We start from the raw sequence: 26,819 nt of genomic DNA on the forward strand, positions 1-26,819 counted from the left end.
ATTTAAAAAAGAAAAAAAAAGAGGAAAGAAAAATAAAGTTTCAGAGGCACAAAAAGAATTTATATGACCCAACCACCACTGCTGTTCTTTCACAGTCATGCCCTTGTGTTACCGTAAATTCCCCACAATTGTTAATTGTATCTATTGCAGATAAAAGACACAAAAGGAATTAGCCGTATTCAGGTCATCTGTTAAATAGGTGGGAAAGAAGCTAATTGAAGGATATACACAGTTATGCTTCTTTTTACAGAAACAGCAAGAATGCTAGCTTTGTGAACATCTGAGCATGGGCTTCAAACAGAGAATGTAATTAATATTCTTTCCATGTCTCCATTAAAGAAAAAAAAAAACAACAAAGCAAACCCACAACGGAGTAAAATTTTTGAAAAGAGAGTGACCAAAAAATTGAAAGTGACAATAAAACATTAATAGTCAACCCTAGACCTTTTTAAAAAATTAGACAAAACATTGTCATCAGCAAAAACATCTGATTTGAAAGATGCTGCCAGCTCTAGATTATTACCTTGTTCATTATTTTTAATGTTAGCATATTCGTATTGTACTTCAAGAGGAAAAGCAGCCATGAATGATCCGTGGAGCCAAGACAGAACTCCCACACTGAAAATCAGAAAGGGTTTTCTAGACAGGATTGAGGCTGTTTTCTGTAGAACAGTTGTAAACCTCACCTGCTTTGATGGCAGTCAAAGGGCTCGAAAATTCTCCCACACAGGTTAGTGTTTTTCTAAGTCAGTGGTGATTTTGGCTAGCAGTGTGTACCTAAAATCTACCATTTAATAACCTCCACCAGGTCATTGCTGCATCCCCTGTAGCTCATGAAGGGAAGCTGTAGCTTGGGTTTCCATTTACTTCCCAAAGAGCCCAGAGAATGACTGACAGAGTGAGACTAATCCAGTTTATACTATTATACACATTGTCTCATTTTTCTAATTCCCCCTCCCACAGCCAGTTGCTCCAGGCAGCTACTGAGACAAAGAAGGAAAAGGGAGAACTGGAAATATTTTAGTGCCTCAGAGTGCATTACTACTAAAATTGGTCAGCAGTGGGGGGAACTGTGACTCTTAAAGCAGCTTCTTCCAGGTGATACTTTATGTGGGTGTCTCAGGGCCACAGAATAGAAATGTATCAGTTAATGGCCTACCCTTGCTCCCATAGTCTCCCTACAATATTTCATGAGTTTTGCCCTTCCTTCACTTTTTTTGTCTGGCTACGTTTGTCCAGGGTTTCTCAACAAAAAAGTGCAGCTCACTTACAGCCCAACTTGTCCCAAGGTTCTGGACAACCAAATCCATCCCAATCTAACCAAAGCCAAAGGGGCTGAGAGGAGCAAGGAAAGGCTGAGGGAGCTGGGGCTGCTCAGGCTCCAGAGGAGAGGCTGTCTGTCCCTGTCTGTCCCTGTCTGTCTGTCCCTGTCTGTCTGTGTGAGCAGGGAGGGCTCAGAGCAAGGACGGGCCCTGCTCCCTGCGGCCCAGCAATGGCACAGCAGGAACGGGCAGGAGCTGATGCCCAGCAAGTTCCACCTGAACACGAGGAGAACTTCTTCCCTGTGAGCACTGGGACAGACTGTGCAGAGAGGCTGGGGAGCCTTCCTTGCTGCAGATACTCCAGGGCAGTCTGGACACAACCCTGTGCCGTGTGCTCTGGAATGACCCTGCCTGAGCAGGGAGGTGGGAGCCACTGTGGTCCCTGCCTGTCACTGTAAGACACAATGAACCACAGAGACTCGGGGAATCTTCAGAAGGCTAGAGAAAAGGCATTTATCCAAAAAGTTGTTTCTTTATACACTATTTACAGAGACCAGTATGCTTGGATGGTCAAAGTTAACACCTCTTCAACCACATTGTTCAAGCCAGAGGGCCACCAAGAAGTCCCTCCTCTAAAAGGAATGAATAACATAAATATAGTTAACAAAACATTTCTTTTTGTTTACAGCAAATCGTCTGGGAAAGAAATTTCACAAACCAAAACATCTCAGACATGAAACCAGGGCTACACCTACCAACCTGACCCATTCTGTGGTTCTGAGTAATTCTGATAGGGGCTATTTTGCAAAAATATGTTGGTTATTATGGATCAAGATCTTACTGCTGCATATCTACTCACATGTCTCAGCAAAGACATTTCTCCCACCTGTAAATCTGAGGGTTAATGACTTCCAAAACTCTGCCCCACAGTGTGTGCCAAGCAGGAAATGAACACTTCACGTGTTTATAGGCAAACCAGAGTCAACAGCCATTGCCGAAAAAGTCATAGATGAACCTAAAGTGTCATATTTGGGACTGTTGCTCATGAATTTTCTCATTTCCTTTAAACTTATTTTAAAGAAAAAATGCATTCGATTTGGAAAGTAGGACACTTTGAACTACGGAAAACCGTCCTTGCTGTTGGTAGCCTGTGGGATTATGGACTCAGTCTGTGTAATTTTTTTTGCTGTGTTTGATAACTGATGTCTTGTTACATGTCATGTTTTTTCATCAGAGAAACCACTTGTGAGAATGTGTGTATGTCTGCCTCAAGGGTGAGTTATAAAACAGGAATAAAAACTCACATTTGGGATTGGACATGCACTGCAAAGTGCTGTGTATCGTGTGTGAGGTTTCTAGAGTTTTCTTGTAGTTACTGAGCACAAGAAAGTTTAGAACTCAGCACTCTTTAATCCTTATTCCCAGAGGGCTTTTCTTCTGTAGCCAAATATGTTCCATTTTCATAGAAATCTTACTTAGTAAAATAGACCCAGAGACAATAAATAATGCTAATTTATTTCCATGGAACATGTTCTGCTGCCTGCCTACTTAAAAGGCACAGTATAAATGGATTCAAAACTCAGAGATGAAAAATGTATGCTTGGAGGGCAAACTATGAGAAATCAGGAGGAGCACCCTTGGATAAATTATGTTAGTTGCCCTTCAAGATCAGCAATGAAACATGAATTATCACCATTTTGTCAGCTCATAAAGGGTAAAATATCTGAGAAAATAATTTTAAGAGAGTTTGTCACTGAATGAGGATGAATGATTTCCAGTGACACAAGCTGCTCATTGCAAAAGCCTAATGATTGCAAATGCTACCAAAATTCGAGGTAATTTGTTATTGTAAGAATATCAGCAGTATTTAAGGATCTTTTTATTGCCCTGAATCCTTCCACCACCCAAACCTTCACTTTTAGTTAATTTTTTTCATCTTTCGTGGAAAACAACTCCAAAACCAGGAAAGGAATCACCAGTCAGTTCTACCACTTCTGTCCTTTCAGTCCAGGAGGCCAAACTGAGTTTTAGTTTTTGGTGTTGAAGCCAGAAGAGCAAGACAGTGACTTACCCTCCCTGGGAAAGGATGGAGAAGCCTCATTGACACAAAACACAGTCCTGGCTTCACTGACATGAATGGAAATTTCCTCACTGATTTCAGTAAAAGCAAAACTGGCCCAGACTCTGTGCCTCCATCTCCTGGAGCCCTGTCCACCTTGATTCTCTCCAGAAAACCCTGGGGAGGGACCCTGGGGCTGTGTCCCTGCCGTGAGGACTCCCCTGGGCATCTGTGCCCCGGGGGTTTGGTGTCTCTGCCCTCCCTTGCCCTGTGGCAGGCAGGGATGAGCATTTGCTCCCTGGAGAACCATTTGCACTGGCAGGGTAGTGGCACTTCAATCTCCTGGCTCTGAGCAGTGAATCATTAGGAAACACATTGGAGCCCCTACAGCGAGAGGCTGCTCCTCAAATTATCCTTTTTCACACAAAAGCAAGTGACAGAAATTCAGTTATGCATTTCTGTCCCCACCCTCCTTATCCAATCTGTAGTTTCTCTCCTCTCATCCTCTCCCATGGATTCCCATACAGCTTCCTCTGTGCCTGGGAGGGGATTGAAGTTCCTGCAGTTTGGCAGGTTCTGAGGCACACATTTTCCTTCAGGCTGGTAGTTCTCTGTGGCATAGACAGTGTGTGGGGTGTGATAGGGAAGGGCAAGCCTTGGTGTTTTGAAAGCCAGTAAAATCAAGATCCATTTGTCTCTGCCTTGGCAAGGGCTGAAACATCCTGCAATTATGAAATTTCTTTCTTTCTCGTATGCAAAGAGAAGGTGACAGCCAGCTATCCATTTGTCTCAGATGTAGATAAGGCTCTGCTTGAATTGTCTTCATTTCTTCACCTCTGAGACCTCAGTCAGCTCAAACTCGCAGCTGCCCAGGGCCACTTGTGAGGAAGAAAGTATTAGTGTGTTTAAAGAAAAAGGAATCAAAAGTCAGTATGCAGAAGCAATTTCCTTGGTGAAAACAGAGCTTGCTAGAGAATGACTCCACATCCACAGATGAAAGGCAAGTACAAAACATTTCTTTGCCAGCTGTCATTTGTGTGAGCTGAAGAGCCCTGTGCTGTTTCACCTCAGAATTCACTGAGAAAGAACCAGATGGTTTTGGCTCTGCTGGCTCTGGCTGTTTGATCTCTAAGGAAGGACACAGCTTTTGCCTGTGGCTCCTTGCAGATATTGTGTGCCTCATACACTGGAGAACAAGACCCCAGTATGATTCTCTGCTGCCTGACCTCCCACTCTGCTGTCAGACTGCACACATTGTGTGCCCATGGCCTTAAGAATACCAACATTCATCCTCTCAGGATATTACTTGTCCCATCAAATGAGAAACATCTTTTTTTCCTTGGCTTCTGAGGAGCATTTTCTCAATATTTATTTACTTGCTGAAGTGGGAATCTGTTATGTGAACCAGTTTCTTTACTGTCTGAAGCAGTTCTCTGTACCAGAATCAGTTTTAGTCTTTACTGGATTGGACTCATATGTTTATAATAATTACCTAGTGGTTTTAAGGTTACCTAAAATTACCTACCAGCTGCTGATAAGATGTTTTGATCATTATTAGAAAACTGTGTTATTAGAGAATCACATCACAGAGTGGGTAGAGACAGAGAAACAAGCTCTCTGGTATGCAGTCAGATAATTTCATAGGAGAATGTCCCAAAGGTGTGAAATCTTGAAAGGTCAGTGGCCATTTTACTATTATTTCACTTGCACATATGCTGCTCTTTATCAACTCATATATTTATTCCTAAAGAGGTCTTACAAGACTCTTTGAGGGTGAACATTTTGTTGACTTTGTGTTTTGGAATTATAAAAAAGTTCACATATATAGAAAAAATCTTTTAAAAATACCAAATTAAATAAGTTTTAATTCCCTGAACATCAGCTGTGGCTGGCACTTTTATAGCATTTGAAACACAAATGCTGAAGCTTTTTGTTAGTATTACAGGATCAGAATCTGACTCTGGTGAGGAATAAAATGGAAATCCACAGGCTGTTTCCTTTGACCACTGAGCAAAATGACAGAAGTAAATGAACAAGCAATGTGTGTTTCTTAATACTGCTTTGTAAATCTCTAAGACATAAAATGAAATGATGTAGCATGAACTGCTTTCCTTGGAGTGTGCCTTAGACTCAGTCTTGCTGCAGATGGGAATGTGCAGTGATTTCAGTGGGAGCTCCACGCGAGGGAAGGTGCCCACCACAGCAAGGAGCTGTTCCAGTTTCTATTTCCAGTTTCTATTTCCAGCCTCCTGGTCGTGCTCAGCCTCATGCAGGGCTGGGCACAGAAACCCCTTCCAGAGCCTTCCTGACTCCTGGCAGCTCTCCTGAGCCAGACTAAAATAGCTCCTTACAGATAAAGCTCTAACCCAGTGCCACTGAATAAAACTGACAATGAGGGCTTCTGGGTCGACCTTCAAAGGCAATTTTCCCTCATTTTTTGTGTCCTGCTTTGGATCCATTTTTTCATAGAAAGAGCTGTAAGATCACATCCTCTGTGCAGACTTCCCCACCAGGCTGCACACAGCTGTATGTCCTCCTCCTTCTCTGAAGGACAAACTGCTGCTGGAAGTGCACAAGGTTGTATTTTCAATTCACAGCATCCTGGGAAAAGGTGAAAGGGGTGTGGAAATCCAACAGCAGCTGCATTGTCAGCATGGTGCTTTATTTAAATGTCAAGCAAGTTTTCATCTCACACGGGTTCATCTTGAAAAATAAAAGATTATTTTGAGCACTTGGTCTGTTCCTCTGTCCTGCACACCCCCCACCCTGTGTGAAAGCATTCATGAGCAGATACCAAGAGCTGGGTACTTTGGGACTTGCAGCTCCTGACTCTTTGGCATTCTCTTTAAATAACTGGAGAACTACTAGGAGACTAGTGCCTGTTCTCCCAGAAGAGACCTCTAAAAAGAGGTAACTAATGCAGTTTAGTTTTGGGATGTTATTTTCTCTGCCTTGAGGCACTGGAGGTCACTGGAGCGAGGACAAATGCCTGCTGCTTGTGCTGTGAGGTTCCTGGAGGCAGCCAGTGACCAGTGTGGCCCTCTTTATTTCTTTGTTGATAAAGTGAAAAAAGTATTCAAGAGGGATGTAACAGTGGTACTAGGACAATAATTTGGGGAGGAGGTGAATATTAAAGCCTATTTGAAGGTTTACATGTTATGAAACTATTTCCATGTACTCCCTGATCAGGATGGGTGCCAGCTCTTGCACTGGCTCCAGCAGCATTTTCCCCTGTGTTCAATCCTGTCTTTGATATACAGGCAGAGTGTGCTAGAATGACTGAGTTTAATTCATCCCTCCCCTTGATTCCCCCTGTCTTTACTGCAGCTTTCTGCCTCATCTCCTATGTTCATTCAAAGAAAAAGCCACAGCTATGACTCAAACCACAGCTGTCCTGCTCCAGGGTGTGTGCATGCAAAGCTGCAGGGATCTGTGGGCTGCACAGCCCTCACCCAGTGCATAAAAAGCTTTCCCAGCTTGTGTGGTCCAAGTCGTGTCTGTTCAGCAGAGATATCCTGCAAGGGAGCTGAAATTTCAGGATAATTCCCTATCAGAAACAAGGAGCATGTACAAGAGCTCTTCCAACGTCAATCTTAGCCAGGCAAAGCATTTTTTTCAAGCAACTTCCTACTTTTTGTTGTTGTTGTTGCAGTCATTCCATAATTTCATAGTAGCTGATGTGAGTTTTTTCCTCAGTACTTACAGAGAAATTTTATGGAGTTTGCCTTTTATGTAGAATAGTCTGGACATAAAATATCTTTGTAAAAATATTCTTGGAGTGGAGAAAATCATAGCACTTAATTTTATTGTTTTGAAATACTGTGGTTAGCCACAACAGAGTAAATCTGATTAACTGTTTTCATGCTGGCAAGGTGTTACATCACTGTGTGGCAAGAAAGAAAAAACTGTCTCCTGTGAGTCCTCCACATATATAGATATTTACAGCAAAGGGAATATTGTCCTTGTAGCATGTTTGCATTCACTCTGCACGAGGGAAAAGAGACATTTCTTAGATGTAAGGCAGTAATCTGTGTGTTCATAAGGAGGTCATCCACTGCCCTTTGCAGTGCAGCAAAATATACAAGGAGCAGGGAACAGGATCCCATCTCCTGGAATATCCTTTTAATGATTGTCCCAGGTTTCCTCTTTCTGGAGTGGTAGAAAGACAAAATATCCAAGCTAGAAACCATTTTCTGTCTGCTGGAACAAATGATCAGGATTCTCATCAGGTTCCAGGTCCTGTGGAACGTCCTCCCCTAATAACAGTGGGGAGTTTTCTGTGTGCTAGCCAAGAAGCCTGGATGGCAATGACATTTTTGTGGGCTGACCCAGGGCTTTATCAGATGCTGGTTGGGATAAATGGGTGTTTGCTGCTGAGTGAAATAAAGAAACAAGCAGCATGGGAGGTGGCTGTTTTGAGATGTGTGTCTTTCTCAATGAATCAATATTGCAAACAAACTGAAAAATGTGCAACGAGATGCAAATAAAATAGCATGAACTGTTTATAGCAGTACTTGAGCATTGTTTTATACCCCAGTCTGCACCAACAAAATTAGGTCAAAGATAATCAATTCAGATAAAGGCTTGTAAAAATGAGATTCATCACTAAAGGCTTACTTAATCCAGAAGGTCATTAACTTTGCATAATGAGTGCTGAGGAAATAATTAAATGGAGCTTATATTTTCCTTTTTACAAATAATTTCCCATTAAATGTAAGAATTAGTACACAGAGCTTAAAACTGCAAACAAAAGGTAAATTCATTATTTAATCCTGTAGAAGTTACAGTAGGAACAGTGGTCTGAGACAAGTTATATGGGTGTGTTTTGTGTATTCATTCTATCTGATAACACTTCCTGAATACAGCCAGTATTATTTTCTTTGCTGGTTGCAAGTTTTCATATAGCAACAGGGGAGATAAACACCAAATGAAATAGGAAAATCTCATTGTAAAGCCAGAGAATCAAATAGGAAAAATTACCTGAGGGGGAAGGAGGAAGGAAAAAGGAAGCAATTTAGCTTAATTCATTTTAAAAACCAACAGATTTCACGCTGGTGGCATCACTAAAAGAATAATTTGTTTCTAGCTCTTCTTAGGCTTATATTTAATTCATAAGTAGGAAATTTCAACTTCAGAAACACAGGATTCTGATCTGTTGGATTTGTGGTGGCTAATTCATGGTGAAGTGTATGTTCAGCATATGTCAAAAATCTTGATCTCATGCTTTGTGATGTGGAGGTGCACTGAGATGAAATTTTTGGCTCAGATGAAGAAAAAGTTCCTTTTTCTAACACCTGCCTTGTTAGAAAGGTGAATTCTCACAGAGGAGACCTCCAGCTTTGCACCAAGTGTTTGTATTTGTATTGATTTTTAAAAACGGAGTGAGTTTATATATGAGGTATGAGGTCACATGTTGCCTTGGTACTGAGAATTCCTCTGGGCAGCATTTTAAATGGAACACATTCCAGACTGGGTGTGTAATTAAGAAAATCTTCTCTAAGTCTGTGATATGTGGTATATGAAACAGTATCATGAGAAATCAGCTGATTTGTCTCACATGCAGAGATTTATTTATTTGTTGATCTGTGTGTCGGGGCAGAGAGAAGAGTAAGAAAGCAGAAGAACAGAACATTAGGGGAAGTTTCTGGTTTTAGTCCTGCTGGGATAATGATGGCACCCTTCCATCTGGTTAGGTCAGGAGGAGAATCCCTGATGAAATACACATCTCCTAGAAAGAGGTGGGAAAATGCCACTCTATTATTTCAGTTACAGCAAGACAAATTAGGTTGCTTAGTTCCAGTCTGACCTGTAATGTGGTCTGGGGGAAATTGCTTTTCACACCTCACCTAGAATCACCAGCCAAATGTGTGAAAAATCCTGTTGTCAGAGCATCTGGCAACAAGGAGTGTGGTACTGGTACCCAAACTAGAGTTTATTTAAAACTGGAAATAACAGTAGGAAGTCTGGAAAATGTTTTTGCACAATTCAATTATAGTACTTGGTGAAGTCTGTCATAATTCTCTGCAGACCTAATTATGTGGACAGCTTTTCTTTAAATCCCACTCAAACCCACTTAATCCTTCTTTATGCACAACAGAAATGGATGAGCTACCACAGGCTATTTTGCAAATGGACTGTAGCTGTCTTGGAGAGAGTTTGTGGCTCAGTTCAGGCACTGAGAGCTGGGCTCTGAAATGGTGGCACCAACTCCAGTGTGCTGGAATTGCTCTGAAAAATTTCTATGTGAGCAAATCCTTTTTGCACTCTGTCAGGATTCCTGAGGCACCAGTAAAGACACGCTGAGCTGCTCAATATTTATGTCTAATGTGTGATAGGAGCTATCTGGGCAGTCATTTGCAGGCCAGGCTGCATCTGAAGACACAAGCTGTTGTGACCTTATCACAGCCACCATAAGGAAAAGAAAAAGTTCTATCTGCCAAATTTAGAGTCTGGATATTTGAAAACTGCCTCAACTCAGAGATGCAGCTCATATTAAAACAGAGGATTTGGTTTCAGCTGAGTGGAGAATTGTGTGTGAATCCATGAATAATGTGTCTGGGGATTTTTAATTCAATAGGACTTGGGTTTAAAAAGGTTTTTATAAAGAGATATTAATTCCAACTCCCTTTGCTGTTTTCATGGTTATGTTTTCCTCATATTTATGCGTTTGCCCTCTAACCAGCTGAAGAGATGTGTGCAACCTTGTTATCACTGAGTAAATGGAAATTGGCTGGGGCATGCAAATTGCCCAGACAGTCTTGGAATTGACTTCAAAGTAGCAAGGTTGAGCCCTGTAATTGGAGAGTCAAAGCCCCTAAGGGTTTTCAAGATCCAACCTGTAAGTGGCATTATGTAATTTATTTCAGTGGACATCCTTCTGCATATCCTGAATTTATGTACATCAGGAGCACTTCCTGCAAATTTTTATCACACGAATAAAATCTGTATTTATGACAATATTATGGCATAATCAAACCAGGCCTGGGGCTTTTATTCATTGTTTATGCGAAGACTTTAATAGGAAGCTGCTTTTATCTTATCTTTTCAAAGAAACTTTAGTTCAATATTAAGTTCTTGGTCATTTACTGCTGGGAGTACTGAAATCCTGTGTCCTGATCTGTAAATTTGGTTTTGTATTAGCTCTTAAACTGCTACAAGAGAGGGTACTACTGAGGAAAAGTCCTCCCAGAGTATCCAGAGTATTGTGAGTCACCAATCAAGACATAAAAATAGAGAAAACGAGTAGAACTCCCAGCAGCAGAAAGCACCACCATGAAAATCATACTGATACTGCTGCAAACCAGCACCAAATCAAACACAGACTTACAGCTAGAGCTGATTGTAGTTACAGATAATTAAGTAGCCAATTGTCCCTCTGTACTGAGCAGTTCCTTGCACACACAGGCACCCTTAGATCCAGAGGGAGGAACAGCAGAGCTGGAGCACTCTGTTGAAGGGATAGTTTAATTTGACAGGATGGATCCTTGGGACTTCCTGCATGGAGAAAGAGTCTGCAGCCTTTGTAGGGCAGAGTCTGTCTGCAGAGGACACTGGACCCCAAACAGCTAAATCCCATCTTAATGAGTAAAGCCCCAGATAATGGTCCAGTTAATCTTCTCTGCTCCCTGAGTCTGCCCTGCTGTGCCTGCAGATACACAAAATTCCTGAGCCTGTTCACAGGACCTGTCTCCACCACCACAAGCAGATGAGTGCCACAAAGCTGACAGCATCAGAAGCCAGGAGAGTGCTGAAATCTTAAGTTCAAGGTAGAACAAATGGAATTTATAACCCAAATATAGGCTAGCAGTATAGATTTTGAGGTTCAGTGGAGTCTGAATGTCACATTAAGTCCTATGCATGACATTAAATTTCCACAAGAACTCCAGCCTGGTGGTGATTCACAGGATCCTTACTGTCAAGGCAGGATGAACAGCTCTTGCCAGGTGAGCTGTTTTATTCAGGATACCATTGCAACCAAAGCTTTCTTTGCAAAGAGCAGTTTCTTAAGACTAGAGACCTTTATTTCCTGGGGGAAGTGTAAGATTAAAGGGTTGCATAATTACCCACTTAGGAAACTGAAACTGTCATAAACTGACAAAAAAGAAGCCAAGAATAATTACTGCTTATAAATTTTACAGGATAACAAACAAGACTTTAATTGATGCTTTTTTAAAGAGGTAAGGTCTTTATGGATCTTATCATTATGGATTTGTGCTGGTATATATATTTAAATAGGGAGCAAGGGCAGAAAACTGTCCCTAAATTAGAAAGTTGGAACCATCATTTAACTGTAAAACTTCTAGTTAGCAAAGTACTGAAGACCATCCTTAATTAGCAATCACTGTTACCCCTGACTGTCTGTTTCTGCTTGGGGATATGTAGTTCAGTGAGAAAACTCAAAGCAGGATCTCTTTCAGGTTCCGTTTTTAAACCAGCTGTATTCAGTGCAATGCAACTTGTTCTACAGAAGCATAAAAGATGAAAAACAACTGAGAATCTTATTTGGGCAGTGGGCATCTGCAGGCACTTCCATCAGATGTGACAGCAGGTATTGTGTGCTGTTCTTTGAGTGTAATACCACAGGAGCCAAAAGGACTTTCAGAGTTAGAGGAAGGAGTTAACATTCACCACTGTGAATCTGGGGTTTGGATTTCAAGAGAAATCTCTGAGAACAAGCATACAAAAGGCTGAAATGGGAAAGAATAGGCTGCTGCCAACAGGCTTTCTTGCAAAGATAAATAATAAAAAATAAAGGGTCAAAGCTTGGAGATAAGAACAAGAACATACAGGATAAGCAACTAAAAGAATCTTTTTGTAACCAGAGGCTCTTAGATGTGGAACAGACAGGGCAGTGATGCTGGAAGTGCAGTGGGCAATTGCACACAGTGCTTTTTACATTCTCTGCTCACCTAATTTTAAAATGGGGTCATATGGTAGAGTGTGAGTGAAATACTTTGGAAATAGAAACTTACGTTTGAAAGGATGTAAAAATAATCTTTTAATTGTCACAGGGTGTAAATCTGTGATAATGAAAAAATAAGAAAGTATTCATGACCTGGACAAAATAAATCCCAATGTTATAATTCTGCTTTTATACCCAGACCACAGCTGAAGGATGGACAGAGCCATCACCAGTCACAGCAGATGATTTAGTAGTTCTTGTGGAGGAAATGATGTGGCAAACAGAATGATCTGTGTTGGGTTTTGAATGAGCAGAGGTGGATGAATAGAGAAAAAAATTAATCACACATGTCCCTCTACAGACATGAAATTCTGATCTCTTGCCTGAGGAGGTGCAGAATGGACCAGGTGCAAGGGACTGCTCAAGTCCAGCAGTCTGTCCCAGAGCATGAGTGATCTTTACCCAGCACAGAGCTGGCGTGGCCAGGGCTTTGTGCTCCAGCTTTGCTGCAAGCAAAGATGCACCACAGTTCCCCAAGAACCAGATAAATCCCCCACTGCTTTTTCTCCTTCTCCAAATGAGAAGCAGGGATATTTGATGACCATGACACTTCCAGAGATCCTGGTGTTTAATCAGCTTTCAGCAGGCGTCTCTGGCTCCTTGCTGCCAAAGAGGATCCCCAGAGCTGCCAGCTTTCACAGCTGCCTGCTGCACAGCCAAGCTGTAAGGGGACTCTGCCAGCCCAGAGCTTTGCACTGAGACCTGCAGCATGTGAAAAAAACACCTTTGGGATTTCTGGGTGCCCTGCTGTCTGGCAAAAATATTTGAAGCTTTGATGCCTGGTTCATGCCAATATCTCAGGGCTCTAAGGTTACCCCCTGTGTACCTGGGAGCTGCACTGCAGTTGAAGCTTCTGATTATTTTTGGAATTTAACATTTCCAGAAGTGCAAGGTTGTTCTGGATCCTCATGCACTGAAAGGAAACAAGGGTCTTTGCACAGAGGGATTCTTTTTGACTTTATAGTAAATATCCTGAATCCAATGTGTTATCCCCCAAATACTCTGAATGCCACTTCTCTGGCATTTTACAGCAGACACAGTTTTGTCTGAAAGTTTTGGCTACCTCTGCTTGCAGGGACAAAGCACCTCTGGCCACCTGAAGGAGATGTGCTCCTTGTGTCAGCCCAAAGTGCACTGCATGGTTCTATGTGCAAGAGATCCCCAAACTTAAATGCGTTGCTCCATTCACGGAGAAGTACCAATAGGGATTCAAAAATTATAACAGGCACAATAAGAAGGGGGAAAAAAAATCAGCTTCCTGCTGGAAGCAAAATTCAGCTGTGTTATCTCCAGCATTCAGTGCCATTGACAGCAGTGGAAGCAAAGGGATTCCGAGAACTTTTGCACATCTGACTGTGACTGGAGCAGCACATCAGCTTTTTGCTCCTCCAGGAACAGCCTCTGCACACTCCTGTTGTCTTTAGGGATTGTGTTTGTGCTGCTGCTGCCTCAGTGCAGCCTGTTAGCTGCTCACTGAGGCTTGGTGCAGCAGCAGCCCCCTCCCAGCTTTGCCTGAACTTGGTGCCATCACCAGCCCGTTCTTGGTGCAAGAGATGAAACAGGAGAACAAATGGACAAGCAGAGGGAAGAGCTTGCCCTGAGGGAAACCAGGAGATGACAGCATTTCTGAAAGAAGCCCTGACACGGACTGTGGGTGTTTCTGCAGCAGGATGGGGACATCCCTGGGATGTTTCCCAAAGCCAGACCCTGCCCTGAGCCAGGCAGTGAAAGCAGCAGTGTGGGATGTGCTCACCTCCACAACAATCAGCTCACTGCACTGCTGCTGCCCCTTTTCTCCTTTCCCCCATCTACCCATTTTAAACTGCACAAGGCTGCAGCCTCCCAGGCAATCCAGGAACAAAGCACATTGCAGCTGTTTGTATTGTATTTATATGGTAATTCCATCAGAAAGCATTGAATAAATACCGTGCCACACACATGCCAAATGTAATCATTGTTAGGATTCACAGTAATGGAATGCTGCAGCAGGCTAGGTTAGAAATAAGCAATTAAATGTAGTTTTCCCTACACAGGTTAGTTATTGGCCACTGCATCCTACACCAGAAGGATTAAATCTAACAGAAAAAAGAAAAAAAATCAACTCTGACGCAACAACAAAAGGTTTAGTAAAAGGCCTGGCTGCAAGGCTGGCTATTCATGCCTCCAGGTGACATTGTAGTGACAAACTACAGGAATAATCTGATCCTTTTCACATGAACATAGTTTTATCTGGAATATTTTGAACTACACAATATATTTTTTCTGCATTATGAACTATTTAAATTGCCACCAAGCATGCTGGTTTTAAGTGGCACTAGCTGGTTCTCTCTTCATCCATTTCTGACCTGTGCCTCCTGCTTACTTCTGCTGTCTCATCAACTAATAGTGGTCTTGAGAGTCTTGATTTTGATCTGTGAAGGAGCATTAAGAGTTTACTGGCTGCACTCTTCTCTATTAGCACTTGATATACTTCAGTGAAAAAGGATCAGCTCAAGAATTTCACCTATAAATTATTGAAAAAGCCCCAAAAGTGCTGACCCAGATTTGGAACAAAACTTATCAATTAACATTTTCTTAACAAGGATTAGCTTATCATTGGACAGGTTAAGGGAGTGGAAGTAGGCCTCAAATTGCTCAATTTAAGTCCAGTCCAGAACAGTGACCTAAAATAATTGTTTTATTAGAATAATATAGAATAATAATATAGCAATATAACAATAATATAATAATATAATTATATAATTATATATAATATATAGAATTGTAATAGATAATAATAATATAATAATTGTAACATAAACTGGAGTACCATTTGTCCACCCAGTTGAGTGTGCTGCAGAGCAGGTTTGCTGCTGAGTGCTACCCACATCAGAGGAGTCCTGCAGCTGCCCTGTGCCACCATCCTTTGCAGAGCTCTCAGCAGTCTGGACAAAGTGAGTGTCATTTGGGATGGCTCACCCATGGCAGAGCTGAGAAAGAGAAGGGCAGAGAGCTGGGCATTACCTGTGCTGGAGCTCACCTCTTACTGAATGACTGGGGTGGCTCTTGGGGCTGAGGGTTTCCAACAGCAGCAGAGCCAGAAATGAGAAAAGGATGGAGTGTCCTGAGAAGGCTCCTGCCCCAGCAGACCTGCACTGGCTGAGCATCCCCAGGCACTGCTCCCTGTGCCCCTGTGCCTGCGGGCTGCAGTCACCTGCAGTGCCCCAGGTGTTCCTGCCACCACAGGAACCATGGGTGCTGAAATCCTGATCAGAGGGAGAAATCAGGCAGAGGCAGATCCTGAGGGAATCCAAGTCACATAACTTGGTCACACTGGCCTGAGAAGTTGTGAGGAGGGTGACAGCATCATCCTTGAAGGTAAAGCCAGCTTCCATGGGTGTTGTTATTTGTCCTTGCAAATGGTGTTTTTGCAACTTGTTGTTTATTCGTAAGTGCGTTTGAGGGGTGGTGTTCTGAGTGTCCAATCATTTCTCTTTTCTCTGAAATGTCTAAGAAAGGATGGTGAACAAATAAAGATTGCTCTTTGCCTGCTGAGAATGGAGAGTCTGTGTCGTTGTTCTTCTGCCATCCCAAATCCTGCCATGACAACATCGAACCCCTGACATCGCTGGGGTTCCTGCAGCAGAGATTTGGGACCCCTGGGGTTACTGAAACACCTCCCTTGCTGTCCCTCTGGCTGTGCAGTGACAATAACAGCCCCAAATGGCACTGAAATGGCTGCAGAGCACAGGGAGCCCGTCCCGAGGTGGTGGCACCGAGTGACAGCAGCAGGAGCTTTTCTGATAATTAATTAATTACAGCATCCCCCAGCAGCTGCTCTGAAACTCCTGACACCAGGTGTGAGGCCTCCTCCCATTTCTCGTGGTGTCAATTCAGGCTGCTTGTAAAGTTTTCTTTGCACTTACTGACTTAATAGGCTATTTATTTTTTTGTTGCTTTTAAACACAGCTAGCCACTGTTCTATTTCTGTCTGGCACACTGAGGATGAAGTGTGATCATTAATACCCAGTTTAACTATACCAGTCTGCATCTAAATTGAAGCAAAATTATGCATAAATAATTTCAGGTTTACCTCTTCCGTCCCTCTCACTATATGTAATAGCTTGATAATTTTATTTCCCTGTAGTAATTATTTTAATGCATACAGTAATATCATTTTACTTGTTTCTTTGTCACTGAAAATTATCCTGGAGGTTGCAGAACAGACAGAATAGTTTCATCCTCTCTTGTTGTGACTAATCTCAGTGTTGACTTCACTTTTGCTTTATGAATTTTGTCTCATTACTGGAAAAAAACCTGAATATGTGCTAAAAAATAGTTGACTACTGCATACCTGCTTTAAATACAATGAAATGTTCATTCTTTCTTTTTTGAAAATGTAAGAGACTTCTGTGTGAAGCTGTTCTGAATCACATCTCAAAGCTCTAGAGCTGTCATTGCTCACTGGGACAGAGTTAGAGCTTTACTTAAAGGCTCAATAATGTTAACGTCATCTTCCCCAGTGGTTCCCATCCCAGAGCTCAAACCATTTGATGACAAATAATTCATTATCCCTCAGCACAGCTGCTGCCGGGTGGGGCAGTCACCCACAGTGGCAGAAGAGGTGCTGAGCCCCAGAGGGATTGGGGATTTGTAGGATCTCAGTGCTGGGGGTGAGGGGGGAGCCCTGAGCTGGCCCCTGCAGGGCCACTGTCCTCACCTGGGCTCTGTTCCCTGCCCCAGCCTCAGCTCAGGCTGTGCAGACAGGCTGTGAGTTAATATCTCGTGCTTTCTAGATTGATTTCCCTCCACTTTCAAACTGCTGCTGCCTTGCTTGCGTTTTTGATTCTTTTGGAAACGCTGCACAATCTTGGATCGCTTTCAGAAATGTTTTCTCTGGTTCAAGCACACGTTGGGTGGGGTGTGAAGGAGAACCTCTGACTGTTCTGTGAGGGGTCAGAGGAGATTCTGCCTGTCACACGAATTCCTGTGCTGTTCCAGCACATCACAGGGCACAAGGCTTGTTTGTTCCTGAATTGTGGAAATCACAGGGTGCAGGCTGACCCCACACCAGGGTGACACAAGGCACGTACAGCTAGAGCTGCAGAGTGCAAGTAAATGAGTTACCTTTTTTTTTCTTTTTTCTGAGCTCTTGAGAGCTAATTTTATAATATGTATGGATGTGTAATTTATTTATGGTTTATATTCCTATTTACCAGTATTATTTGCTTTAACTCATGGTAGCATCAGAATAACTTCCCATCTCCTGCTTCTATTTCTGGCAAGCAGTAAAAATGGGAGGTGAGCCTGCGAGAACCTCATGACATTTAGGCTACACATCAGCTCAATATACTGCAATAAACACAATGATTTCTGATAGGGAAATTCATCTTGTACAGGCAGCATTTGTGTGTTCAGACACACAAGACAGCCTTACTTTACAGACCAGTTTTGCAATTTGAGTGTAAAAACAGCTACTGAAACATGACTGTTCTCTCATGACAGATATTTCAAAATCTGTCTCACTTTTTTTTCTCAAGATTCTATTAACTTGAAAAAAGTGATTTTTTAATATTTGTTTTTCCACTTTCTTCATTAAGAAATGAAGTCAAAACTTGCAGATAAAACTAGCAGGATAACTTAAAAAAATATTTTACCTATTTTTAAGTACAAGGGAAATATATATTGTTTAGATAGTATAGAATGTTTTCCCTTCACTTTCATTTTGGGAAAACCATGAACTAAGCTCATACAGGGGCTGTTTGCTGGGATTTTGTAGTTTCATTCCTACTCCAAGTTTCTGTCAGAAATTCTTCTCAGCTGTGCTTAGTCATGAGGGACTCCAGAATTTGTCTTCTCTTAATTAATTGAACAGCTTATTTTCTGATGCTTTTTGTCCCCTGTTTTCTACATAATTATGCTGAGTAGGTTTTGACCTCTCTATTTTCCCCTTTTCAAGTCAATACAGCTGAAACAATCCTTATTTCAGAAATATCTCTCTGTTTGGGTCCCAGAATATGCAGCCAACCTATTTTTTCAGTGTCTAAGTTCTTGTTTAATGTGAATGCTGAGTGTGATGAACCCTTGGAATGAGGTTTTTCCAGCGGCCAAGCAGCTCTTCTTCCAAACCCATCTTATATAAATTGGTTGCTTTAGGTTCAGGGAACACAGCCCATAGCCCTGTTTCTCTCTGGGTTACAGAGGTAATCCATCAATTATGCAGAAATAATCATAGGAGCATCCTGGCCTTACCAGCTGCCAAGGTATTACTGCAAAGGGCTTTTTTGTCTCCTCAACCAATTCTGATGCCCTGATGAGAGGCACTGAGCCCCTTTGTGCTGGTTTGAAATCAAAACCAGTGAGACTCCAAGTCAGAAATACAATTTAATAGAGAGAGAACAAACAACAAGAAAGATAAAAATAAAATAAAAATAAAATAAGACAGATGCAATAGTACAAAGGACCACTGACAGAGTCAGAATGCAAACCTGACACCCTGTTGGTCAGGGTGTTGGAAGCAGCCTGAAGTGAGTCCTCCCAGAGTGACAGATGGGGCTCCATTGGAATAGAGATGATCCTCAGGAAAGGCTCCAGTCTTCCTCTGGGAATCCAGTGGGAACGGCTCCCTTGGTGTTTGGGGTTGCTGTTTTATCCCGTGGAAAGGCTTTGGCTCCTCCCGCTGGGTGGAGCATCTCCCAATGGGATGAGGTGATGTTATCAGTCATGTGAGAGCCTTCAGTGGCCCATTCACAGGGGATGTCCCTGGGAGGAGGATGGGTGGAGGAAGAGATAAGGAGGCCCTGCCTTATCTGGTGTTATCAGGTGTCCATTAACAGAAGGCATCCGCCCTCTTTCCACCCCTAGAGTTACAAGAGATAAAGAACAATATCTCCCTACCGGCTTCAACAGATGACAATAGAATACACATTTTGGTTACATTTTTCAACCCAGGACACCCTTGCAGCATGAGGTCCTGCATCCTTCCTGGTCTCATCCTTGGCTCCTCCTGGGGCTGGCCTTTAGCTCCGAGGGTGGAGAGTTAGAAGGGTAAAGGTGGCAAACATTCATGGGTTTGTGCTGCCTGCACCAAGGCAGGGCTCTTCAGAGCTGCGAGTCGCTGCTCTGGGAGGGTTTTGTAGCAGTCAGGCTGTGGGGGTGTCAGGTGAGGAATGGTGGCTGCAGCTGTGGATGGGGTTGGGATTCCTCAGAGGAATGATCCAGCCTGACTAAAAACAGAATTGTCACTTTGGCTTAGGGAGTATTTCACTTCTAAATGGTTACATTGCAGGCAATAAGCAAAACAATAGAGAAACCAGTCCGCACAGCATTCAGCTAGAATATTTTTTACTGCTTGAATTAATTACTCCATAGTTAGGTAGCTCAGTGATTTAATTTACATTCCTGAAAAACACCATTAAGACAGTCTGACTGGCTTAATTCATTTTCTCTGCTTCCACACACAGATCAACTTGACATCATTTCAATGGCTGAAACAACAATGATGCCTGAGGAAATTGAGCTGGAGATGGCAAAGATCCAGAGACTTCGGGAAGTCTTAGTCAGAAGAGAATCAGAGCTCAGGTTTATGTAAGTATCAATCCTTCTGGGAAAACACTATGCAAAATTAATCAAAATAGGAAAGAATGGTATTTAGAAGACTTTTATCTGCTTGACATTTTAAAAGGGAGAAAGATAAAGAGCATCCCAGTTAGGTGAGCACTTACAAAATGCCTTTGGGAAATGATTTTTGTAGTTGCAAAGGAAATTACCTTTTTTTTATTCGGCACCTTTTTTTTTATTCAGCACCATTTGCAGAATACATAAAACGGATCTCTTTTCCTTACAAAAGGAAACTTTAGCAAAGTAAGTGTCTATGGAGCATCTTTCCTACCTGATTTCAGTCCTTTGTGGCAAGGATATTTGTCTGAACAAAATATCAACAGGTAGGGGATTTGAAGCTTCCACAGCCTAACCTAATTCAGGTTTTATTCCTACTTCATTAGTGGTCTTAGACAAGTCACAAGAGAGCACACTGTGTTCTGCACTAATAGCAGCCAAGATTTGACATTTGTTAAATGGAAGCCATTAAATTATGAACACAAAACACTTTTTGATATATCAAATTAAATAGCAATACTCCAAGAGGGATTTTCAATATTGCCGAAAAGGTCAGGCATAGGAGCCTCACTGAAGGGTCATGAATATTAATCCAATTCTGATGCTGAAGAAAAGAGGGTTAATATTCCTAAATCATCAAATTTAGAAGATCAGAACTTATTAATAAGAAGTGTATTATTTTGAAGTGTCCTTAGGCTGTGAGGTCAGAAACAAATGCTTTTTCTGACAGGTCCAGAATTCAGTAGCTCTAAAACCTGCTGAACTCAGAGCCTTGGCATTGATGGAGCTCCACTAGCCTGAAGAAACTCGCTGGCTTTCTGCTCATATTAAAGTACAGGGGATTGGTACTTTTACCCTTACACTGGAGGTTAATTTTAGTGCCCTCATGCATTGCCAGAAGCTGGAAGCCTCTGCAAACAGCACAGACATCTGTCTTTGAGTGTTATCCCAGAAGACTTCTGCCCAGAATCACTGCTTAGACACCTTTGGAAGAAGGACTGGTAATAGTGGCACTGACCTTTAGTAATGCCACAGTGGTACAAATAAAGTGAGCAGGAAAGGTTTTGTCCCTCCTGCTCCTGGTAGTCAAGTAACTGCTTGGTTATCAGTTTGTACATAAGTTTAATCTGGAAGAAGCCTCATCACTGAACCCTGCACTTCTCTTGACATTTTCTATATCAAACAAAACACAGAAATAAACCCCAGTGAACGAGAGCAATTGTTCTGTTTGTTCTGGTATTCACTCTGCTCTTTTCCTTTCCCCCACGCTCACACTCTTTACTCTGTATTGCCTGGCAGGTGTTTGAGTAAGGGATTTAACCCAGGAGAGCTTCCTTATTGAAAAGGGAATAGAAGTGGCATTCACACTGTGCCACTGTTCTCCTCCTGGGGCAGATCTCATCCTCACACACTGCCTGCAGCTGCCCAGGAGCACTCCAGCCTCTCCCTGGCACAGGCAGCAGAGCCCTCCTGAGCATCAGGCAGAGGCAGCGCTGCCAGAGGTGGCCCCAGTTTCTGTCTTTTCTAAGTCATGGACAGCCATAGCCCCTCTCATCCTTCAGCTGCAGCAGACAGGAGGACTTTCCCAGGGGTATTCACACAGCTTTCTAGCCCAGCTGCTCCCTGCTGTGTGGCAGAATATTCTGACTGTGCTCATTAATGCTCGAGGCAGTTCAGTTCAGTTTGTTAATGCCACTGGATGAAATGGCCAGAGAGGAGCATGTTGCTGGTGACACCCAGCACCTGTTCTTTACTGCCTCTCATGCTAGTTTATACTGGCAGAAGGGCTTGGCTACATTTGTCTTTAATGACAAACACCTTTTAGTGGCAAATGTATTTTAATGACCTGTTGCTGAGATTAACAGCTCAAGGCATGGTTACCTCAGTGGTCCAAGTTTTGTGTCTGTTTCATTAAGCCAATTACATAAACTCTAATTCATGGACATATTGTGGAAGACTTTATGTGTAGCCATATCTTTTATTTTTCTGTTTGATTTCTGAAGTAATGAATTGCCAATATCCAAAGATCAGAAGTCTGTATGTAGGTCATGAATTTTAGTAACTGATTTCTTCTGACAGGACTAGATTCCCCTGGGAATGACCTGTACAACCAACCACATGAAGCTGAGCCTCCTCAGCCAGGTTTAAGGCAGGCTCAGCTTTGAGCTGGGCTAATGAGCAGCACCACACCTACCCTGGGACAGGGAGGGCCAGGCCAGCTGTAATGAGAACCACTTCTCTAGTTCCTGCATCTGCTTTGGCCTTGCCTTTAATTAGAGCACAAGGATAAAACACACACAGTATTAGAGAAACTGTGTGCTATGTTTGTATTCTCTTCTTTGTCTTTCATGCTGTTAGCAACAGAATAGAGATTCTCTTGGGTTAAATTGGGCTTTTTTTTTACAGTTCCTATGAAAGCAGGAACAAGATGAAACGATTCTGTATCGCACATCCAGCCACAGCTCACATTTCCAGCTACATCTTTTAAAGTAATGGTTCATTCTTCTCGCTGTCTGTCTGACTTTTATTCACATGTAGCCAGCTCCTGAAGCAGGAAAATGCACTGTAGCTGTGCTTGGAGCAAGCAGTGCTCTGTAGCTGTGCTCAGAGTGTGTCCCCAGCCCTCAGGGTGCCCCTGGCTCCCTCCTGTCACAGGCACACAGGGCTGCCAGCTCTGCTTGCACACACCAGCAGGTGCCACAGCTCTTCCCTGCATTTAAAAATACTCACTCAAGAATGAGAGAACAGAACACTGCAAGCTAGACCTGCTGCTGATGGAAACCACAGCAAGCTCTCCCTCTGTCAGGTTTAATCCATGGAAGGAATATGCTCCAAGGCTGCTAATTGAATTCACTATTTTCCTTGAAGAAGATGCAAATGTGGTAGCCATGAAATAAGGACATTAAGCAGAGAACTGCTCTAGGTTATCAGCCAGTAAAATACCCCACCAAACCCAAGTGAAAAAGAACCCTAGCAAGGTCTAGATGTGCAGTGGGCATGGGGTTGGTTTGCATTTTCACAGCTGTATGTCCAAGCTGTTCCTGCTGTGGGTGAAGCCATCAGTAAGGGAGGCTGTTCTGGCAGTTCTGGGGGTACAGCACGTGTCTGTCCAAACACACAAACCCTGCACAGGGATCCTTGGCACAACATGGATCACACAACAGTCTGAGCTGGGAGGCACCCACTGACTGCTGGGCATGTGCTAGAACCATCAAAATGATTTTAGAATTCAGAGAGATCTTCAAGAACGTGCTGCAATTTCAGTGCCTCTCTGTACCCACCCAGTCCCACAGAGCAGCACACGCTGGATTTCAGTGACAGACCAAGGATTCACTCTCAGACAAGCACAGATAGTTCTGTAGTCTGCCTATCACGGTATTAAAAAAAAACCTTCCCCAAAATAGAGAAAAAACCATCTGTGAGAACAGTGCAAACAGGTTTTACCCTGCTTAAAAATGAAACAGCAAATATTTTTAAGTGAAGACCATAAATATCTGTGCAGTTTCAGTACATGTGATTTGTCACTCTTTTGTACTACTTTGCAGTCCTTTGTACACTCTTTTTCCTCTGCCTTGCAGAGACAAGTGGAAATTCCTTACTGGTGCACTAAACATAATGTAAGACCTCATTTAGTAATTAAAAACTAAAGCACTTAGAGTGTTGTCACACAAAGATACATTTAAACAGTGTGACGTTCTGGAACTCTGAAGTGAAGCAAAAATATATACTACAGAAACTCCAACTGACATCCCTGGTGTTCAAATTTGTAATAATTTTTATTGTAAAACACAGCTTTTTAAATTCTGCTGCACAAAACTCAATAAAATCAGATGTCTGACAGCTTATTCTTAGCCTGTCCCTTGAAATTTTTTGATTTGAAAAGCAAGGAAAGCAGGTGAACTCTTTTATCTATTTGCTATATACTACATTTAATTAGTTCATCCTCTAGTATATACTTTATAAGAGGCCAGTTTTCTGATAATTCTTGTTTTTCTTTTTATCAGTACAAAGAAACAAAGAAAGCAAAACGAGCTGAAGCAATGGACTAACAGGTCATGATGTTTTCCAAACCATTGTGCCTATTGCAAGTCAGGTGTTATTAACCTTTGTAAATGTGTCCTTTGCTTTGCTCCTTATTTTTGTTTCCTCCTTTAAAAAGAGGGCAGCTGAAAGCAGCTGTACTCTTCATACCCAGGAAATCCACATCACTTCTAGCTGAATACCTGCTTGCTATGAAAAATTACCTGAAGTTTATAAGGAGACAATTTTCAGATTATAAAATCAAGCCTTCCTCAATTAGGTAATGCCACAATTTATATTGCACAATTGTATTTTATCTCAGGCAAGCTCAGTCACAGCAGAGCAGATGCACTGTGATTTGGTCTGTAATCACATTATCAAATCCTATTTTTGTCTCAAGACCCTGCCTTGCTTAGTGCCCAGGATGGACCTCCTCAGGATATGCCCAGGTTATGTAGAAATTGTGGCTGTTTGTAGCATCTCTCCTTCAGTGATACTGATAATATGAAATTCCATAAATTATGCCTGGAGCTGTTGTGACCGTCTCCAGCCAGCCCAGGAAATGAAAATATAGCTTGAAGCCATCATATGCTGTCTCCAGCTCCTCTTGGTTTGTTTTTAGAATAGCTGAGAGCTCAGCATATATTGCTATGAAGGAGACAATATGTACACAAAAGCATCAGTTTATAGCCTGCCAGCATTCCCCCTCTGCTTCTCGGCTCCTTTCTTAAAATGTTCTGTATAAAAAGAGTTCTGGGTCACAGTGTAAATGTTCAATCTGTCTGTGCTGTTGAGGAAAGCAGACACCACTTCAGAATATGCACACTCTCTCTCTCTTCCTTTCTATTTCTCCTGTCCCATTTCCTTTTTTTAACTTTTTTTCCTCCTGGTGAGATAACAGACCCAGAAGCTGAGGGAGCTGCTTGGGCAGCATCCTCTTTGTCACACATTTAATGTGTCGCTGCTGTGGATGTGTTTGGCTTCAGAGGCAGTTTTGCATTGCTGGGGGCATGGAAATCTACTGTGCTGAAAGACACAGCTGTAAAAATGGATGATGCATGTGTTAGCTCAGTTTAGCTGACAGGGAGAGGCAGCAAACCCTCAGACCTCCATGTGATACAGAGCAGATCAAAACTGAACTTCAAAATCATCTGTAGTGCAAAATTCATACATTTTAAAATGCATTAGCATGTTGGGACCCAGTAAATATTATTAGTAAAGGTGAGATCATCTCACCAACAGTTACTGCCTGTTCCTGTGGAAAGGCATGGAATTCTTATAAAACAGCATCCACTGCCATCATGAAACACAGGCTGTGGGAAATCTGCCAGTGCCTGGAGCTGCTGGCTTTCCAGATGGAAAGCAGAGCTTGAAGCCAGCTTTTTTGGATGACCTTGAACTAGAACTGTGGAAGCTGCTTCCACCTGTGGTAGCTGTGTTGGGATGGTTATTTTTGCCATGTAGGTGATACTGAATGGCAGTTTTTAATGCATAGGGAATAGAAGATATTAAACAAAGCCCTGTTAGGTTGCTTTAGGCAATTACTGAAAACATTTTACTCATTAAACCTTTTTTTAACTGTAAAAATGCTATAAATACAATGGTGTATTTGCTTAATGCCTGTGTGGTCATTACATCACTAAACTAATACTGTGAAGAGGCCAAATTCACCTCCATACTGACTCAATTAAAATTGGTCATTGTCTTTGTACACTCTCACTACACATTAGTGGATGACTCCCTCTTCTCCAGAGTGCTCATAACATCTACATAATCCAAATTCTCCATGGTTCTATTCAGGATTTTAGACCATTTGACACTATTATATTTGCTTACTTGAAATCCCAGACCTTTTATGTAGAAGTTTGCTGCAACTTGACTTTGCAGTCCCACAGCCTCATTAGCTCTCCAGAGTACATAATTTATCCCTAATTTCTTTTTTGCCTTTTTTTTTTCTTCAAATCAGGCTTACTTTTTTTTTTACTTGCCTTTTTAACCTTTATCCTTTCCCCAGTCTGCAAAACCCCATAAATCTCTGTTGTCCTGCTGTGATATTGATGTATCCATTGCTGGGAGTGGTTAGAGGGGGAATAGTCAGTTATGATCATTCTGGAGGGTATTTGATGTAATGGGAGAATCTCAAACTTAGGGCAAATTCATGGAGAAAAATGTGAAGTCCATATTCCTCTTAAGAACAACAGCATCCACAGAGGTCAGACAGGAGCCTCACCTTTGTGTCATTGGCAGTGTGCACAGCACATTGGTATTTTAAATGCAGACAGGTATCTCTGCTGAGTGCCTGCCTTAATGCAACCACTGCAGAGGGAAGCAACACCAAAGTACACAAGAGCTGCTGAAGTGGGAGGGTAATTCCCTTGGTGATGGCAGCCTTAAATAAACCAACTTAGAAATCCCATGTTTTAATTTGAGTGCAGTAAATCTAGTAGACACAAAGTGGGAATATGAAACAGTCTCAAGACTGGCTGAACTCAGAATGTAATTCTGCAGAGTACTACAAAAATGTGTACATGGAGTGTTCCATTCTCAGGTGAGAAAAGGCAGCAGTAATTGCTGTCTTTGTATGAACAAAGTTCATTTCAGATTTTAATTCCTTTTTGAACCGAATACTTTAACCTCTTACAGTGTCTCACTAATGTGACATCAGCTCTGATTCCTCAGTGGCTTCATGCACAGAGCCCCACACTGAGCATCACCCTGGGGAAGGGCGAGAGGGAGGGAGAGTGGGGGGAGGTAAAACAGGCTGGCAGAGGTGTGAATAGCAGTGGTAACTCACTGGTGATATTATTGCTAAGCAGCTCTTCTGACTTTTGCTTTCCTGGGTACTTCTGATTCTTTTGCTGCTCTTTTTTTCTTTGTGCTGCATATTAACTGTTTTCTGTCATCTGAGGTGAAGCAGGGA

The 26,819-nt window shown here is 42.3% G+C and overlaps 2 protein-coding genes across 2 annotated transcripts in view; one reads left to right on the top strand and one right to left on the bottom strand.

Annotated features, from left to right (window-relative positions):
- Nucleotides 1-26,819, top strand: part of BMERB1 (bMERB domain containing 1) — a 44,276-nt gene that overhangs the window by 4,147 nt on the left and 13,310 nt on the right. The window contains exon 2 of the mRNA XM_063414672.1: nucleotides 19,726-19,849. Within this exon, the coding sequence (XP_063270742.1) occupies nucleotides 19,726-19,849 (124 nt within the window). The remainder of the gene's footprint in view (nucleotides 1-19,725; nucleotides 19,850-26,819) is intronic.
- MARF1 (meiosis regulator and mRNA stability factor 1) overlaps nucleotides 18,628-26,819 on the bottom strand; it is a 50,988-nt gene continuing 42,796 nt past the window's right edge. Inside the window, exon 27 of the mRNA XM_063414667.1 lies at nucleotides 18,628-19,488. Coding sequence (XP_063270737.1) covers nucleotides 19,421-19,488 — 68 coding nt within the window. The 3' untranslated portion in view covers nucleotides 18,628-19,420. The remainder of the gene's footprint in view (nucleotides 19,489-26,819) is intronic.

This window comes from Prinia subflava, chromosome 17, assembly GCF_021018805.1.
Source record: "Prinia subflava isolate CZ2003 ecotype Zambia chromosome 17, Cam_Psub_1.2, whole genome shotgun sequence".
In the NCBI taxonomy this organism is placed as follows: Eukaryota; Metazoa; Chordata; class Aves; order Passeriformes; family Cisticolidae; genus Prinia; species Prinia subflava.